At 35.9% G+C, this 20,269-nt stretch overlaps 1 protein-coding gene across 15 annotated transcripts in view; it reads right to left on the minus strand.

The window, feature by feature from the left end:
- Window positions 1–11,314: 11,314 nt before the first annotated feature.
- Window positions 11,315–20,269, minus strand: part of COL24A1 (collagen type XXIV alpha 1 chain) — a 398,176-nt gene continuing 389,221 nt past the window's right edge. For 14 of the 15 annotated variants that reach the window (XM_053214348.1, XM_053214347.1, XM_027058691.2 and 11 more), the window contains 3 exons: window positions 18,807–18,916; window positions 15,989–16,204; window positions 11,315–12,781 (listed from right to left, as the gene is read on the minus strand). In XM_053214348.1, the coding sequence (XP_053070323.1) occupies window positions 12,635–12,781; window positions 15,989–16,204; window positions 18,807–18,916 (473 nt within the window). In that variant the 3' untranslated portion in view covers window positions 11,315–12,634. The remainder of the gene's footprint in view (window positions 12,782–15,988; window positions 16,205–18,806; window positions 18,917–20,269) is intronic. The other variant, XM_027058695.2, reaches the window with a different exon arrangement.

A 20,269-nucleotide genomic window follows, 5' to 3' on the forward strand; every position in this document is an offset into this window, starting at 1 on the left:
CCACTTCACTCTGGGGAAAGCAAGCTATCATGTTCTGAATTGCCCTACCAGGAGGGCTCATGTAACAGTGAAGTGAAATGTCCCTCCAAACTTCATATGTTGAAACCCTAACTCCTAGTACCTCAAAGTGTGGCTATATTTGGAGATAAGTCCATTAGAAAGGTGATTGACTTAAACTGAGGCCATTCAGGTGGAACCTAATTCAGTATGACTGGTGTATATCTAGAAGGGGAAATTTGGACACAAAAAGATCAGGGATATATGCACACAGAGAAGACCATGTGAAGACACAGCAAGAAGGAGGTCATCTACAAAGACAGGCCTCAGAAGAAACCAAACCGCCAACACTTGATCCTGGACTGCCAGCCTGCAGTACTATTAGAAAATAAGTTTCTGGGGGCACCTGGGTGGCTCAGTTGGTTAAGTGTCCAACTTCAACACAGGTCATGATCTCACAGTATTTGAGTTTGAGCTCAGTGTCAGGCTCTGTGCTGACAGCTCAGAGCCTGGAGCTTGTTTCAGATTCTGTGTCTCCCTCTCTCCATCTCTGCCCCTCCCCCTCTTGTGCTCTGTCTCTGTCTCTGTCTCTCTCTCTCAAAAATAAACATTAAAAAAAAAAGTAAGTTTCCGTTATTTAAGCCATACAATTTGTCCGATATTCTTACAGCAGCCCCAGCAACAACCAGCAAGGAACTGAGGCCTGCTGACAGCCATGTGAGTGAGCTCAGAAGCAGATTCTCTAGTTCTAGTCGAGTCTTGACATGGCTGTAGCTCTGGCCAACAGTTGCGCCGATTCCTCACATTCAGAAAATTGTGTGACATAATAAATATTTAATGTATTAAACTGCTAAGTTTCGGGGCAGTTGCTACACAGCAATAGATAATACCGAGTCCTTGTATGGTTTGCAAATGTATTCTGCCAGTATATGGCTTGTTTTTAATTTTCCTAATTTTGTCTTTTAAAAGAGCATAAGTTTTACATTTTAATGAAGTCTAGTTTATCAATTCTTTAAATGAATTCTGCTTTTTGTGTCATACTAATAAATTTTTGGCTTGCCCAACATCCCAAAGATTTTCTCCTATATTTTTAAAAAGCTTTATAGTTTTAGCTCTTACCTTTAGATTTATAATCCATTTTGAGTTTTTTTATAGTGCAAATTAATTGATTTATTTTTCGCAATTCTCTTCTGATCCAAGCACCATTTGTTGGAAAGGCCATCCTTCCCTTTTGAATTGCCTTGATATTTTGTCAAAAATAGGTGGCCACAAATGTAAGGATTTATTTCTGGACTTTCTATTCTGTTTCATTGATGTCTATGCCTATCTTTGTACCAATACCACAAACTTCCTTGACTACTGCAATTTTTTGTTTAGTTTTAAAACTGGGTAATTAAGTCCTCCTACATTGGTTCTTTTTCAATATTGTGTTGGTAAGGATTGTATAAGAGATAGAAGTGTTGAATTGCCATGTTGTACACCTGAAACTAATGTAACATTGTGTGCCCACTATACTCAAAATATATATTTAAAAAAATTTTTTTAAACGTTTTTTATTTATTTTTGAGACAGAGAGAGACAGAGCATGAACGGGGGAGGGTCAGAGAGAGAGGGAGACACAGAATCGGAAGCAGGCTCCAGGCTCTGAGCCATCAGCCCAGAGCCCGTCGCGGGGCTCGAACTCACGGACCGCGAGATGGTGACCTGAGCTGAAGTCGGACGCTTAACCGACTGAGCCACCCAGGCGCCCCAAAATATATATTTTTTAAATGTGTCGGCTATTCTTGGTATTTCACATGTCCATATAAATGTCAGGATGAGTTTATGAATTTCTACATAAGAATTTGCTGGAATTTTGACAGGGATTGGGTGGAATATGTAGATCAGTTGGAGACGATTAGCATTTTAACAATGGTGTGTCTTACAGTCCATGAAAATGGAATGTCACTCATTCATTTAATGTCACTTAACAATGTCATTGTCAGATTGTCTTTTAATTTTTTTAAGACAAGCTGATATTTTATTTAGGAGATCTCATATATGTTTATGACAGATGTTTGTCTGTAGCTCTCTCCTCTTGTAATGTTGTCAGGTTTTGTTATCAGGGTTCTTTATGCTTTCTGGGAGTGTTCCCTAACTAATTTCTACCTTGCTGATTTGTTATTTGATCGTATCCAATCTTAGTCCATCCACTAAGTTCATTTCAATCACCGTATTTTTCACAAATATGTATAAAATGTATACAGCAGTTTATCCAGCTTATTATTGCTTCATATTGCTAATATTCTCCCTTATCTCTTTGGACATTACTCATTTAAATTTCTTAAAAAAAATCCGTTAATTCTGCTCTGCTAGTACAAATTGTCCAGTTTTCTAAGAAATTTTGGATTATACTCCTCCTCAGATACATTAATATTTTCCCCTGTGATCTCATATTCACGTGGGAATATCAGCAACTTCAACTGTAATTCATACTTGAAAGGGAGGCTCAAAATCCTGAGACTTGGATTATGATCCTGATTTTTTTTCCAGGTGGTGGGTAAGGAGGAGAGTGGGTAGAAAGCTTCTGGTGTTATAGCCAGGGCTCCATTAGAAAGAATCTGTTCATCCATGAGGAGAATATGTCCCTCAGGCCATCTCCCAGTATGCCTGCATTTGCCATTGCTCTCAAGAGCTACTGTGTTCTGTGGTATTACCCAGAATCCGGGGTAGAAGGAAGAGAACCTGTTGCAACCCAACCTGTACGTATAGTTATCAGCTTCCCTGATGTTATGCCACCTCCATTGGCAGGTGTTCAGCTGGCCTTGCTGTGTTATGCCCATCTCGAGTTGGGATGGGCTGTGATCCACCTAGGGTAATGTGGGTAGACAAGAGCATACCCAGAGATACTATTCCTCTATTCTACCCCTGTTCCATCTCCATTAGTGTCCATCTATGACTCTAGGCCTTTCTTTCCCCACTGCAATGGGCCCCAACTCACTTCCCTCTTCTACAGGTTTCTCAGACTCTCTGAGGAGGCTCCAAGATTCATTAGCACCCTCTCACTTATATAACATCTTCAGGATTAGACTTGGGAACTCTAGGAGATAATAGTGTTATTAATTTGCTATCTTTTCAGGAGCTGGATTTCTCAGATAGAACTTTAAAAATAGGGATGATAGTAACTTTCTGAAATGACTTCAGAGGTGTCCCAAACACCCTTCTTATGGGCTTCCCATGATATTACTCAGTTTTTTCCAGGATGTAAGATGTTTCATTATATTCACAAAGGTTTCGTTATGTTCACAACTTTGAGGCAATGCAGCAATTCCCACATACTTTTTCATGGACTGTTGTATCAGCATCAAATATGGTGTGCTTGATAAACAACAGATTTCTGGGTCTTTCTATAGAGGTACTTAAAATGGAGTACCTTTCGGGGCGCCTGGGTGGCTCAGTCGGTTAAGCGTCCGACTTCAGCCAGGTCACGATCTCGCGGTCCGTGGGTTCGAGCCCCCGTCAGGCTCTGGGCTGATGGCTCAGAGCCTGGAGCCTGTTTCCGATTCTGTGTCTCCCTCTCTCTCTGACCCTCCCCCGTTCATGCTCTGTCTCTCTCTGTCCCAAAAATAAATAAACGTTGAAAAAAAAAATTAAAAAAAAAATAAATAAAATAAAATGGAGTACCTTTTTAAGTACTGGCTGGAAAGTCTTTTAACTACTGTCTCTGTGTATACTTACGATATGTATTCATGTTTGGGAACCAGTGGGTGAAGGCATTACAGTTACATTGTCCAACATGATAGCCACTAGCCACAGTGGCTACGAACACTTGGAATGTGGTTAATCAAATTGAGATTTCCTGTAAGTATAAAATGTTCACTGGATTTCAAAGATTCAGTACATTAAAAAAATGTTAAAATATCTCAATAACGTTTTTATATTGATTACATGTTGCAATAAAAATATTTTAGATATATTGGTTATGTATACTATATTATTAAAATTAATTTTACCTGTTTTATCTTTTTTTTTACTTTTTTAAATGTGGCTATTAGAATATTTTAAATTACATGTGTGGCTCATGGATTTCTATTGGACAGTGCTGTACTAGAAAAGGTTGTTAGAATTCAAATTCCAATCAGGTGAGATTTAGATAATGTAAATATTCAAGAATTAGCTAAGTGTGGTAGTTCATTTGTTAATTCAGTCAATAAATATGTGTCTCTTCTTTGTTCAACCTGCAAGCCTGAGCATCTTTGCAAATCATAAGTTTGATGCTAACTCCTCAAAATGCTTTAATGTTTAACTTGCTCTTAGGATAAAGAACTAAAGCTTTATTATGGCCTTGCAAAGATCCCTCATAATCTGACCCTTATCTTCTTTTCAACCTCATCTCTAATTACCCATCCTTCAGCCAGCAAAAGTAGGCCCGGCTTTCCAAAGGAAGCATTCATTAGGTGCTCCTTCTTCTCTCTGCTGGACCTAAGTCACAGTCTGTGTGTGTGTGTGTGTGTGTGTGTGTGTGTGTGTGTTTCTTTCAAAGCACTTGTTTCACATTGTAATAATATATTCATGAATATTGTCATTTGCTTAGCATCAGTTTCTCTGCTAGATGGTAAGCTCATCAAGCACAGGGACCTTGCTTTTTTGCTCAGTTTGAATTGCCAACTCAGAGCATAGTCTCTGGTTCACATTATGCAATAAAACATGAAGACATCAAGGATGTGAACACCTATTTGCATCATACACTGTGCCATTCTGGGTGATTATAAGCATTAACATCTATACACTGCCTTTAGGGAGGTCACCATCTAGTGAAGGGAGACAGGCATGGGAAGAGCAATAACAACCCCAGTGAAGCAAGTGTAGAAGACAGAACATGACCTAAAGGGGAAGCAGCAAGCATTCCTTTATGGGGAAAGTTAGGAAATTTTTCCCAAGGAAAACTAACTTGAAGAAAGAATAGGAGGTGGCCAGGAGGACAAGGAGGAGAACTTACCAGGCACAGGAATGAAAACATGTAGTGTCTTCGGGGAACATTAGATAAGTTAGGTATAGCTGGAATGTATTGACTCTGATGAATAAAGAAGGTGAACAGGATGACAGGTAATAAAAGGCCCAGTCACTGTGGCCTTCTAGGCCTTCAGAAAAGGCCTTGAATTTCTTTATTCCATAGGTGATCAGGAGCCAGATTCATTTCCTCAGCTTGGGTTCTGAGATTGGGACACAGAAGTAGGTGATCAGAGAAGAAACCATAGGTTGGTTCTGGGTATGATTATTCTATAGTGGGGGAGCATGACATACTGTGATTTGTATGGGCCTATTATTACAACACAGATGATTTGTTTCCAAAGAATTGGCTGCATCTATTATTGGCAAAGGCACTATTTGGATGAAACAAATAAATCATGATTCAGGAGGTTCAATCATAATTGATGAGCCTTTAGAAGAATCCAACAATTGGGTCATTACTATTAGAGGAATCCAGGACCTAATACAGAAGGCATAGCTATTTGTAGCAGAGAAGTATGTGGAATAGCTTTCTAAAAAGATTTTAGGAAAAAAAATTGTAAAAAAATTTTTATTATGTATTTATTTTAAATTTATTTTCTTTTAAACACCTGAACCCAGAAGGCAGCAAGTTTTACCAGCCAGAACAATACTTGGTTATAAAACAAAACTAAATAAAGTCTGATTGTTTTAATTTCTCAATTCCAACTATCAAACCAAAAACATTTTGATATCTAGTAATTAAGTTTTGTTCAAAATTTTTTATTTTTTCATTGTAGGAAGACAAAAAATATAGTATTTTTCTATGGTATACTGAATTGTGTAGGAAATACTTGGGAACAATTAAAAATTATTTTAACTGAATCTTTTATACTGTGTCTGGGCATTTGTTTTGGTAGTTAATGGCTTACCCTCTTTTACAAATTGAACTGTTCCAGTGAGAAAAATTGAATGTAATATCAATAAAGTACAAATAAAGTTTTTTATATTCTAATAGTTGAGAGAAATTTGTATCCCTTCATGAAGAATGTTTTTTTTCATGAAACTGGATTTCCAGTGTTTGCTTGAATAAATTAGAAATTTTTTGAATTTCAACTCTAAATTTGTCCTAAACTCGATACCTAATAAAATCGAATTATTTTTAATGGCTTGTTACTGAGATTACTTTGCACTTATGTGCAGTCCTAAAATTCCACTGCTGGGTACAGCTGAGATGATAACTCAGATTCCCCACCGGTCGCTCTTCTCTAGAGGTGCCATTTTTCTAATTTAGCTTTGAATTATACCAGGACTCTGAATCCAAAACCCCCAAATTGCATAATTGTGCAAACTATAAAAACTGCTAGTCTTGTATGGGAGGAGCAAACTTAACATTTTAGTCAGAAAATGAGTTATGCTGAGGTGCCTGCTGCCAAACCCCATGTTTCTACTTCTCAGGCCATTTCTGTGCCACTAGCAACATTCCTTCTCTTTGTTTATTGTAGTCATCAAATAATAAAAACTTATTTGCTACAGAAAGAACTACTTATATGTTTCATTCCAGGCAAAAAGCAGGGATAGATCTAGGTTTTGTTAAGCCTAAGGCTCATATAATTTAGGGTCCTCTCTACGGAAAACAACTAAAAATTACTATACTATCTGCAAACTTTACAAACATAAATGCCCATGTGAAGACATTTTGAAGGCCACTTTGGGACCCTAAAACTTAAATTTATTAGCTTCATGGTAACTTTGCCTCTATAAAAGCATATTTTAGGTGACCTTGAAAGAAGCAGGAGAAGATGACATATTACATATGGGGAAAAACAATATGAATGATGATTTCTCAACACAAACAGTAGAGGCCAGAGACATTAGATTGACACATCCCAAACTGCAGAAAAAAATGCAACAAAGAATTTTATCTTTAGATAGACAAAACACTCTTTAAAGAAAAAAAAAACTTCAAATAAACAAACCCCAAACTGGTAGCATTTTTCAACAAAAATGATGACATTATAGGACAGTAGAGGCATCCTTAGAAAGAAAATGCCTGACAATCTGGACTTCTATACCCAGTGAAATTGTCCTACAGACAAAATTGTTTTTAGACAAACAGAAAACGGAGAACTTATTAAAGAGATACTTGGGGCGCCTGGGTGGCTCGGTTGGTTAAGCGTCTGACTTTGGCTCAGGTCATGATTTCACAGTTTGTGAGTCTGAGCCCACGTTGGGCTCTGTGCTGACAGCTCAGAGCCTGGAGCCTGCTTCAGAATGTGACTCCCTCTCTTTCTCTGCCCCTCCCCTACTCATGCTCTGTCTCTCAAAAAATAAATAAACTTAAAAAAAATTTAAAAAAAGAAATACTTAAGGGAGTTCTCCAGAAGGAAAATTCAAGGAATAAAGGAAGAAAAGTACAAGAACGTATAAGTAGGTAAATAAAACGAAGTATTGTCAGTTTAAAATATCAGAAAGTAAAAATATCCTATAGGATTCTAAATATGTGCACAATTAAAATAACTGACAATAACACTCCAAAATGTCTGAGAGATAGATGGAATTAAAGTTTTATACTATCTGTGAGTTGTCTGGAAAATACTAATTTATGTAAACTCATTTTACCAATCCAAAGGAGAGCAAGAAAGAAGGAAAAAAGAAACAAATTAAACAGATGAGACAAATACAAAAGAATAGTAAAATACCAGGTTTCAATGCAAATATAACAGTAATTACATTAACTAAACAGACTAAATACTCTAATTAAAAGTCTAAAATTCTCAAAATAGATTAAAAATAAACAAAAATATAACCAATCATATACTGAGTGTAACAGATATGCCTAAACAAAAGGATGAAGAGATGTTAAAAATAAAAATATGAAGAAAGATATACCATGTAGACACTAAAAACAATACAGAATTGGTATGGTCCCAAGAATTTACACCATAAAAACTGGCTAACCCTATGAAGTAAGGATTGTTTCTCTTTTCACCCTAGAGAGCTAGTTATTAAACATTTACCAGCATACCTCTGGATAAAGCTATGGTAAATTTGAATGCAACTAATTACAAGTATAAAGCAAAAATGTGGGAGGTAAAAGGAGAAACAGGCTTATACATAATCACAGTTGGAGATTTTAACACACTTACTTCCTATAACCAGGAGCAGACAAAAATAAATTTGCCCAATATAGATAAGGAAACAGAATTAGTGACTTAACCAAGTACTCAAAACCAGTGAGTGAGAGGGTTAGAACTGAATTCATGTTTTATGCATCTAAATCCAATATTCCTTCTGCTCTGGTTTTATATTACAAACAACATTTATGATATTTATTTATAATGACCACTGTAATTCCTACATTAATATATACAAATGGGGAGAAAAGGAAGGCACATTTTGTAATTGTATACTGTTACAGTTGCACCTTATTTTTAGAGAGCCTTCGTATTTATTATTAAAATATAAAATGTATTGTCACAAAACAAATTATGGGGATGGCCTGGCTTTAAAACAGATGAATAACTTTATTAAGGAATTCATCACAATGTCCTTTGGTGATAACTATCATGGAGTTTATCATTGGAACACTTAAAATCTTTAATGATGTTGATGATGATGACACTGTTGCTGATGAAGACGATAGCAGCTTTATGCCAGGCAGTTTTATACTTTCCCGTGTCAATTTCTTGAATCCACTCAACCACCCAGTCAGAAAGTGTGATAGTTAATTGTATGTATCAATTTGACTAGCTATCGGTGCCCATATTAAAAATTATTTCTGGGTGTGTCTGTGAGGGTATTTCTGGGTGAGATTAGGCTTTGAACCAGTGGATTTAGAGAAGTAAATTGTCCCTCTTCCACAGTGTGAGTGGGCATCATGCAATCCACTGAAGGCCTGAATCAAACAAAAGGCAGAGTAAGGAAGAATTTGTTCCTTTTTGCTTTGTCTGCTTGCTTGAGTTGGGACCTCTCATCTTCTGCAGCCCCCACACTGTATTTTAAGCTACTGGCTCCCCTGGTTCTCCAGCCTTTGGACTTTACCAAATTACATCACTGGCCTTCCTGGATCTCTAGTTATAGACAGTAGATTGTGGGAATTCTCAACTTCCATAATTGTGTAAGCCAATTCCTTGTAGTAAATTTCCGTAAAAAATATAAAATAAAAATATTTTTTATATTATACATTTATAATATTACATGTATATTATATATAAAATCTCTATCTCTATATCTCCCATTGATTCTGTTTCTCTAAGCACCCTAATTCATACAGAATTTTACTTTTATTATCCTCATTTTACAATGAAGAAACTGAGACAATGAAGAATATATAATATACCCAAAGTCATACAACTAATCCACAGAGTACTCTTAATCACTATACATACTATACTGCCCATGATTATGTTAATTAAAATGTGCTTTAAATTTAATATTTCAAAAACAAAAAAAACATAAAGTAAGGTATTTCTATATATATTTCTTAAATGATATCTAGGAAAACTACTTATGTCTCTGAAATAAGTTTTTTGGGAGGGAAACAAAAGGTATAGTACATAGACTGAAATTAGAGAACAAACTGGTTTCTTTCATTTAGAATCAACCTACCTGTACACCTTAAAAAAAAAATTCTGGGGTATCTGGGTGGCTCAGTTGGTTAAGCATCTGACTCTTGATTTCAGCTCAGGTCATGATGTCATGATTCATGAATTCAAGCCCTGCATTGGGCTCTATGTTGCTGGTGTGGAACCTACTTAGGACTCTCTCTCTCTCTCTCTCTCTCTCTCTCCCCCTCTCTCTGCCCCTCAGGCATCCTCTCTTTCTCTCTCTCTCTCTCTCTCAAAATAAGCTTAAAACAAAACAAAAACATTTCTGTGTTCCTCAAGCAGGATATCAGACATTTTTGCCATAGCCCCATTTAAAAAAATTGTGGTAAAATGTACAACATAACATTGGTCATTTTAAATAAGTTTAAGCATACAATTCAGTTGCATTAAGTACATTCACATTGTGTGTTCCATTGTATGTACAGACCAAATTTTGTTTATCAGTTCATCTGTTGATGCACAGTTGGGTTATTTCCATCTTTTGGCTATTCTGAATAATACTTCTATGAACACTTGTGTACAAATATCTGTTTGAGTCCCTTCTTTCGATTTAAATACACAAAGTAGAATTACTGGGTCATATGGTAACTCTATGTTTAACTTTTGAGAAACTGCCAAACTATTTTCCACAATGTTTGCACCATTTTACATTCTCACCAGCAGTGTATAAGGGTTCTGCTTTCTTCACATCCTCACCAACCCTTGTTATTTTCATTTTTTTTTCTTTTGGATAATAGCCATCGTAATGAGTGTGAAGTGGTATTTGACTGTGGTTTTGATTTGCATTTTCCTAATAACTAGTAATGTTGAGTATCTTTTCATTTGTTGGCCATTTATATATCTTCTTTGGAGAAATGTCTGTTAAGTCCTTTGCCCACTTTTTAATTAGGTTGCTTGTTTTTTGAGTTGTAGGAGTTTTAAAAAATATATCTGGGATATTAATTCCTTTTTTAGATAGATGTTTTGCAAATATTTTCTCCTATTCTGTGGGATGTCTTTTCACTCTCTTGATAGTGTCCTTTGATGTACAGAAGTTCTTAATATTGATGTAGTCCAATTTGTCTTTTACTCGTTTTGAAAGTGCTTTTAGTGTCATATCCAAGAAATAATTGCTAAATCCAATGTTGTGAAGACTTTCCCCTATGTTTTCTTCCAAGAGTTTTATAGTTTTAGCTCTTATATTTAGGGCTTTGATCCATTTTGAGTTGTTTTGTATATGATACCAGATAAGGGTCCAACTTCATTCTTTTACAGGTGGATATCCAATTTTCCCAGCACCATTTGTTGAAAAAACTATCTTTTTCCCATTGAATGGTCTTGGCACCTTCGTTGAAAATCAGTTGACCATCTATGGGAGTATTTATTCTGTGCCATGACTTTATTTTGTACAAATAGGAAATAAGCCCTGTAATCCTCTTATAGGTATGTAACAGATGCTTTCTAATAATGTAAACGTACAAAAGGACTATTCCAGAGGGCCATCATATGTAATAAAAGGATATGGTTGGGGTGTCTGGGTGGCTCATTTGGTTAAGCGTCCGACTCTTGGTTTTGGCTCAGGTCACAATCTCATGGTTTGTGAGTTCGAGCCCCACATCAGGATCTGCACTGGGAGTCTGCTTAAGATTATCTCTCTCTCCTTCTCTCTCTGTTCCTCCCCCACCATCTCAAAATAAATAAATAAACTTGAAATAAAAAAGGATGTGATCACAGAAGAAGAAAAACAAATACCACCAAAAAAGATTTAAAGCATATTTTTATTATAGATAAGTATGGTTTGCTGTGGCTAAAGATATGTTTATAATGAATGTATAAGTTTTTCTATATACCAAAAGGTATAATATTTCTCTTTTAATACTGATCTAACATTTCTCTGACAACAAGGGAAGTCTGAATGGGCTGACCCTATTTTAAATGGCTAAAGACTTTTTTTTCTCCTGAATGTTGCTTTAAAGACTGGTAAGTTGAATTCTTTTAGATCCCAACACATTAAATTTAAGAATAATGAAATAAAGTCAATGAATACTACAAGACATGTAATTCCTATGAAGCAGAAATAATGGTTTTTATAATTTAAAACAGCAGCAATTTCAAAAGATTTGCTGAATTAAAACTTTACAAAATATATATATACATAGTATCATTCCAGATGATCATGGATTTTTAAACATAGTATATCACAACCCCAACCTCTAACCCAAACCTACTACTGGATGTAGCTGGCTTGTAATATTTTTTACAACAATTTAAAAAATAAAAACAAAAGAAACCTCCCAATTCTCTTGTGCATAAGCACAGGTTACAGTGCGCTGGCTTTGCTTCTATATCCACAAAGAGAATTTTAAAATAGAACAAGGACTTCACATAAATAATGTTCCACTTGTTATTAAGTATGTAACCAAACAAATTAAAATAAGTACTAACAACCAAAACATGTCTTGATGTAACCAGTACATACACTCTTAAAGAATGACAAAGACGAAAAAAGAAATAAAATAGTCTATGAAAGCCACAAGCACCTTGTTTTAGAAAGAGCACCAAGCAACACAAAAAGGCAACACGTAAGAGGTAGTGTACCACCGGCTAAGATGTATATGCCCATCGGGGACCTGAATACAGCTTAGTATTTGGGAAAATAAGACATATTAGACTGTGGCTTGTAATTTTTAGACAGAAGCATTGCACATTTGGGAGCATTAGCCAGTATTGCTTCCATAGTGCTCTGCAGCTCCAGCTGTCTAATGGGTACTTTGCTCTCAGTCAAAAAATATAGGATACCCTGAAGAATTCCATGTTTATAAATTTTCAGTTCTAGGGAATTCTCTAAGAAAGCACAGATCAATATAATTTTTAAAAGAATTAAATACTTTATCAATTATAGTCCTTTAAAAATGCCTTTTCTCCTTCTTAGGAGGAAATCTTTTCTTCCTGAGATTCTTTAAGATTTAGCCAATGCTTTATTCCATGCATTTCACAATGATAGTATCTTTCTGTCTATATTTTTCCCTCTGCAGCAATTACCTGGCCAACAGCAAGAATTCTGAACTAATTCAGAAACCTTAGAGAAAGCATACAGAACTGCTTTCAATGTAGTACTTCCTTTCAGTTTTGAGATGAGGAAGTTTTTGTACTTCAATTACTGGAAGCTGATTAGGGTCCTGGGTGTGAAAAAGGAATTTTGCCTTATGCCAGCTGCCATCTTGAATCTGTAAAACAAGAACAAAGTGCTTTGATAGGTAATTGTGTCATTAGCAATCATTCTCGGCAGACAATGCCCTTCGCTGTCAGACAATGCAGCTTAGTTTAAGGGTTAGAGCTAATGAATAGGAAGTCCCTAGAAAGTAAGTGCTGGCACAGAGTTACGTGCTCAGTGGTTAACAATCACTATGACTAATTGAAGACATGGTTTATTCTTTTTTCTAAATGGCAGTATGTGTTCTGATTTTTCAGTCTATGAGGCTAAGGCTTCTGCTTCTGCTCTCTGTGGATCGGTACGAAGGCTGTTCCTAATATTCCTAATATATTCCTAATATAAGTAACACCCATCTGCTCTGTGTTCCTTTATGTGGGACTGATTCTTCAGGATGGGCATTCTTCTTGGATGAAAGGCAATGAGCTATCTCAACCTTTATGCACTTTAGGTAGGAAATAACCAGAATTGCTTCAGTCAGAAGCAAATTATAATTATGTAAATCATCTTTTAGCTTTCTTTATTGCCAGTCTGTGGTTACTGTTTATATAGTTTCTTTCCTCTCCTCTTTCTAGGCCTTTCTGTTTTTCTTATATACTATATGCTCTTTTGTTTCTGATAAATTTTACTATGGAACAAAAACACCTTATGATTATGATTCAACAAGATAAAATAGATAAACACAATTGACTAGTTTTGTGAAGCTTTTTAAGTTTATTCACTTCCTCATTTACTGAATTATTATATAAATTTTAAAATTTGAAGGATCCTTAGAGATTATTTAAGCTATGAATTCCATGTACTAGTCATCAGCTTGGTGTTATAACTAGAACTAGAGTTCGGTGTGTAAGACACCATTAGATTAACTCGTTAAGTCTTTCGAGCAATATTTATTGAGCACTAAGTACAGTTGACCCAGTTGAATAAGATTCAATCCTCTACTTTCTTACAGTGCTTGGGAAATATGAAGATGAATAAATTAGTTCTGGTGTTTGAATACTAGCAGCTTATACATCTAGTTGGAGAGAGGGGAAACGCAAACAAATAGACATAACACAAGACAATATGCCAGAAGTATAATATAAATAATGTAGACAGCGAATGCTGAATTCCTCATTTCCCACTGAAGTACTCAGGGGAAGCTTCATGAGTTCAGAATTCAGAACTTAAGATGGGCTTTAACGTATGCCTAAAGTTGCCACTTGGTTAGAGAGGGAGAGAAGGCATTTCAGAGAAAGGTAATGACATGAATAAAAACAAACATACAAACAAAAAACAGTTGGAAAAGTAGAAGATGGTTGCAAAAATAAGCCTAGCGTGGTGTTTTAGTGCACAGATTTTGGCCTGGAACAGACTTTGATAGAAATCCAGGTACAACCAGTCTCTTTACATACAAAATGTGAAAAATAAAAACCTCACACAGTTGTGAGGATTAAATGAGTTTTCAGTTAAAGTACCTACCCATATGGTGTGGCATGGGCTTTGGAGTTAAACACACTTGGTGTTTATTTCCTAGTCTTCACTAATTAGCTGGATGACTTGAGCAAGTTATTTAACCTCTCAGTGCTTTCACTTTCTTATTATTAAGAGAGACTTCTTTACAAAGCTGTTATAATTAAATAAAATAATGTATGTAATACAGGGTACTTGCTATATAATAAAGCCCTGATAACTAGTAGTAGGAATTATTGATGTTATTATTATTGTTGTTGTTGTCATTATTTCTCCTTCTTCTTCTTCTTCTTCTTCCTCTTCTTCTTCTTCTTCTTCTTCTTCTTCTTCTTCTTCTTCTTTCTTCTTCTTATGTCGGTTTGGTCTTAGCTTTGGGTTGACAGTCAATCAAAGCCCACACTAGAAATGTAGGTTGGGGCCTGACTGTCCTAAGTGCTAAACAAAGACCTGATAAGTTTGGATTGTATTTCAGAGATAGTGAGTCACTGAAAGTTTCTGGAAAAAAACTGTAAAAGTTAAATGAAATTGTTGGTAATGTTGATCTCTGCTTATAGAGATGAGCTGTATGTTTGCCTCTCATTTTTCAAATACTCAAGCCCTATTTGTCTGAAAATAAAATGTTGTGAAAAAGTAGAGTCCCTTAGAAATGGTAAGAGATGTTAAATCACTAGCACACAAGAAAAGGAAACCGAGCTACTTAAAGCCATTAACGATACGTATATAAAGTGGATATTATTCTCTATAACAGGGTCAGGAAACTCTTCTGTAAAGGGCTAGTAATAAATGTTTTAGGTTTTGTGCACCATACAATCTGTCACATTTATTTAACTCTGCCATCATAGTGTGATAACAGCCATAGATAATAAGTAAATAAACAGGGGTGCCTGGGTAGCTCAGTCAGTTGAACAGCCAACTCTGGTTCAGGTCATGATTTTGTGGTCCTGAGTTCAAGCCCCGCATCAGGCTCTGTGCTGACAACTCAGAGCCGGGAGCCTGCTTCAGATTCTGTGTCTCCTTCTCTCTCTGCTCCTCCCCCACTCACATTTTCTCTCTCTCTCTCTCTCTCTCTCTCTCTCTCTCTCTCAAAAATGAAAAACATTAAAAAAAGATTAAAAAATAAGTAAATGAACAAATGTGGCTGTGTTCCAATAACATTTATTTACAAAAACTAGTGGTGAGCTGGAGTTGGTCTGTGGACTATAGTTTGCCACTACCTGCTGTTATAGATTTTTTCATAAAATTATAGATTTTTTCATAAATTTGTTATTTAATTTTAATAGGAAAAATGGGCTATGATTCAAATATTGTTTGGTAGGGCCAGCCAATCTGCAAGTCTGCCCACATTTGGTATCGGGTGTAGCAACCGACAAAATGAAATACAACTGACTTGCCTCTATAACCTGTCTTCCATGAAATAATGAGATGTGGAATCACAGTGGTGAAAATATATGGAAGAAATCTACTTATATGCTCTGTCCATCTAGGTGTAATATAATTATTCAAGATGAGGAACAAAAATTAAATCTATGTATTAACATCTATTGCATATAAAAATCCATGGATGACCAATGTGTGTGACAAAAGTTGATGAGATATAAGCAAATGCTTGATTCTGAAAAATGTAATTTTATTACAAATTGGGGACATTAAAACTTACTACCCTTCTGGATCTTCAGTTTACAATTAAAGTCTTATTCTGATTATTTTAATTTTATGGTCTTGTAATTTAATGTTAGTTATACTGAACAATTCTAAAAGTGCCATCCCTTACCTTGCAGTCATCTGAAAGCACCTTAGGTTCAAGTAGAGTGTTTTCTTCAAAAATCTGGCCATTCCATCCCTTGAAGCCAATAGGTAATCCTGAGCCACTTGACTGAGCACTTGTCCACACTGGTGTGTTTAGACAGTGAATAGTGATGATATGGGTAGCTTCTGAGCTCAGTAAGTGAAGGAAGTTCATCTGGACTTTTCCAACTCCAAACTCCAACTAATGTCATAGAAACAATATACAGGTTATAAGATGTGGCAATTGATAAACTTATAATTTGGGGGAATTTGAGGAAAGTCCTTGGAATTCAGCCTTGAGAAAACTACTTTCCTTGGCATTTAAATGCCAGTCAACAGCGTATGACTGAACCACTGGCTTTTGCAGGGGTGGGGAGCAGGGAATCCCTGATTTATAGCATTTTCTGATTTCCATGGTGTAAACACTCCTACCATGCCTGATTTCAGGATATCATGGTGGTGTCACTGGACATGGAGTTGGAAAGAGACACAACTCTTTCTGGATGAGTCTGTATGAGCCGGCTTCAGCATACCATTAGACTACTAGATGTGACAAAAAAAATTATAATTTTTATAATGTTATCTAAAATGCATTAATAATTAGTTGCTGACTAATAATTTTTTCCACAAAAATCTGAAATTGTGTATACTTTCCTTGCAGATCGTTTTTGGAGTTTCCAAAGATAAGTTAGAAGTTGCAATAATAACTTGTTGAGTAATTTTAACTATGAGAGCTTTTAAAGATCAGGATAGAATCTTCTTCTTTGTGTTGCCGGCCCCTAACGCAGTTACAGTCATACAGCAAATCTTCAGTAAATGTTTATTGAAATGACTGAATGCATAACAAGTATTACTAATAAAGTCAACAATATAGAGCAAAATTAGAGCAAGGAGGTCTGATCGCATATTTCCCAGGCTTGGGCAAGGAAAGAGATTTTTCCTTTTTTTCTTTCTTTAATTTTTTTTTTAATTTATTTTTGAGAGACAAGAGAGAGACAGAGCATGAACAGGAGAGGGTCAGAGAGAGAGGGAGACACAGAATCTGAAGCAGGCTCCAGGCTCTGAGCTGTCAGCACAGAGCCCGATGCGGGGCTTGAACTCACAGACTGTGAGATCATGACCTGAGCCGAAGTCGGACGCTCAACCGATTGAGCCACCCAGGTGCCCCAAGAGAGTTTTCTATAGTTTTTGACATTATTATTATTTTAGCAATATTCAAGCAGAGGTATGGTCATAACATAAGTGAACAAAAATGGTTTCTACAAGGAATTTATATGAATTTCCAAACATGAAATTAGAAAACTATCAGTTATGAGCTAACAGAGAAAGAAAAAAATAAAACAACAATCAAAAAAGTAAAAGGAACAGAGAAGAAAGGCAAAGGAAGGTCAGTGAGGCTGAAAACATGGAAGGATCATCATAAGGAACATTAGAGTTTAAGTAGTTCAGTTTCCTTTATTTTACAGGTGAGAGTCACAAGCTTGTAAACTATTTAACCTTTCTAAGACTTAGTTTCTTTGTTGGTAAGGTAGCGTATAACACTGACATGGCAGGGATGCTATACGGGTTTAAGGAGCCACATGTCACCTAGCACAGTGCTGGCACAGAGTAGGCCCTTTGGTGGCTCAGAGTGCCATTTGCCAGGGTAGTAGAGGAATAGAAACTAGAACCCAGGTCCCTGATTCCAAGTTTACCATTCTTTCCACTACCTGCCCAGTCTTTCTCAGGTTGAGTTTACAGATAGGAGAGATGGGAGGGCTGATTCAGTCAAGGAAGGAATTAGAGTGCAGCTCCTTCGCTACTCCTGTCTCCTTTGCACCCCCTTCCCAGTCCCCGTCTTTCTTCTGTGATAATCCAAATAAACATTCTGGGCCAAATCCAGGGGAGTGAGTATGATCATGCAGATATTTTGCAAGTAAGATTATCATGCTGATCTTCATCAGAGGAACATGGATTCCCTAGGAATGGAAGAATCTTTCCTTCCTCTGCTTTGAGGTTAGTAATAATGGTGAATACCTACTGAGATGAACTGGTGAAACACCCCGGTTAATGAAGAGGGATATTTTAGGAAAGGGTAGTCTAACAACAAGCAGTGTAGAGATTAATAGACCGCACATTTTACTTGCTGCCTCTTTATAATGGACCGAACATACAACAGGCATGTGTATCCATTCTTTGTCAATGAGAAATAAGTTCTTGGTAATAATCCCAAACTGGTTTAACCAGAAAAAGAAAAAAAATGCAGTTTTGATTTCTTCAGTATTTGTTATGTGTAGAACTAAGCTTTAGGTTTTATAAGTGCTTGTTATAATCTCCAGTATCATACCAAACTAACTTTCATTCATTCTATTATACTTGAAAGAAGTTTTAAATAATAGTCAATGGATATTTAAGGCAGGTTCTTTTGTGCTAAATCACCAAAAATAGTAAGCTTTGTGGCAACATTCCTCTCTTAATGATATCATTTTCAGAAAACTTTAGGTAACTGATTACTAATTACAAACACTGGGGATTTTCTAATGTATATGTATGCATAAAAACATATGTTCCACATTTTTAAAAGGAAATTTAAAAAGCATAATCAGTAGAGTAAGCCAAGATATGTCAATCATAAAAGACATGATCAAAATGTCAAGATTCACTAGAATTACTTTTTAAAAACAAAAAATTTCTTATATGTGGTAGAGAATGATACCTTGCTTCCATTCATAAAATTCATAATTATTTAAGGTTACAGAATTTTAAAAGTTATGTTCCCTGAAACTGGGCAAGTACTCGCATGTGTTCTACAATTCAATACATACCTTTGTTACAGAAACAGGAGATAAACATGTCTGACCACCAGCACTGAAATTGCAGAAAACCTCAATGGCATCTGAAGGGCATCCAAGATTTGGATCAATCCAGTATTTTCCTATTAATTTATTGTAAAACACAGAAATACTTAAATGCCATACTAAAACCTATTTGAATCATCATTACAAATTATCATACTTTAAATATACATTTTTATAGTCTTAACTGTAAAAAAACTTAGAAGATTATAAAGATATTTACATTTAGTCAATGAATGAAAGCTGCAAGCATTATATAAAATTGATACCAAAAATACTGTATTTTTCACGTGCCTATCAACTTAAGGGCATTTTATAATTTTAACAAAAAATGGTATAATGGCTGAATTTATTGCCTCTTTTTTTTTAAGTTTATTTATTTATCTTGAGAGAGAGACAAGCAGGAGAGGAACAGAGAGAGGGAGGGAGAGATTCCCGATCAGGCTCTGTGCTGTCAGTGCTGAGCCTGATGCAGGGCTCAAATTCTCAAACTGAACCATGAGATCATGACGTGAGCTGCAACCAAAAGTCAGATACTTAACCAACTGAGTGATCCAGGCCCCCCTACTGCTTTCTATAGATGAGACCATCAGCTTAAAGGAACCGTCTAAAGTTACATAGTTAACAGAAAAGTTGCAGTTAATGTGGTATATGTGTATATGTGTATATGTCTGTTCTATGTGATTACAGAGTTTAAAAAAATACGTACTATATACATGCACATGTATGTTAAATGGAAACAACTTCAATCTCCCTGAGGTAAAATATTACCTTTATGAATATTGGCATAAAATTAATAAAATGTTCTTTGTTTTCAGACAGAAAAGGTACAATTAAATGGTTATCTTTTTTGTGGTTTCTTCATCAGATTTGCAAGTGAGAAAAACTGAAGTCCCTGTACCGAGTGTAAACCTGCCAACCTTTGCCTTCACTGACTGCTCAGCAGAATCAAAAGGAGTCTTGAAAGTCAGTCTACAGGAAATTCTCAGGCTGAAGAAGGATTGATCTAGCATCTGAGTTCCAGAGTAACGGGCTCAGAATATTGCAGGAGCACCTTATTCTAAAAGCAAAGACTAAGAATTTTTAAATGAGGGATAGCTCTGCTTTCTTGCATTAAAAAGGCAAGACAATCAAACAGTACTTGTCATTTCTTCAGTACCAAGGAATCCTTGTCTTTCTTACCCTATTGCAAAGATTCCTCTCCTGCAACCTGGGCTTCCTCTGGTCCATTATTTTAGATTTCCAGAACATCTTCAACAACTCTTTACTAACTCTACTAATCTTTCAAAATGCATACCTCCTGAATTGGTGGCTCCAAAAGTAGGGACTCTGTTGCAATGTTTTTCAAATTTTAGTGGCATTAGAAACATCTGTTAAAACAGAGGTAGCTGGACCCCATCCCCAGAGTTGCTGATTCATTAAGTCTGAGGCAG

This window comes from Acinonyx jubatus, chromosome C1, assembly GCF_027475565.1.
Source record: "Acinonyx jubatus isolate Ajub_Pintada_27869175 chromosome C1, VMU_Ajub_asm_v1.0, whole genome shotgun sequence".
Classification (NCBI taxonomy): Eukaryota; Metazoa; Chordata; class Mammalia; order Carnivora; family Felidae; genus Acinonyx; species Acinonyx jubatus.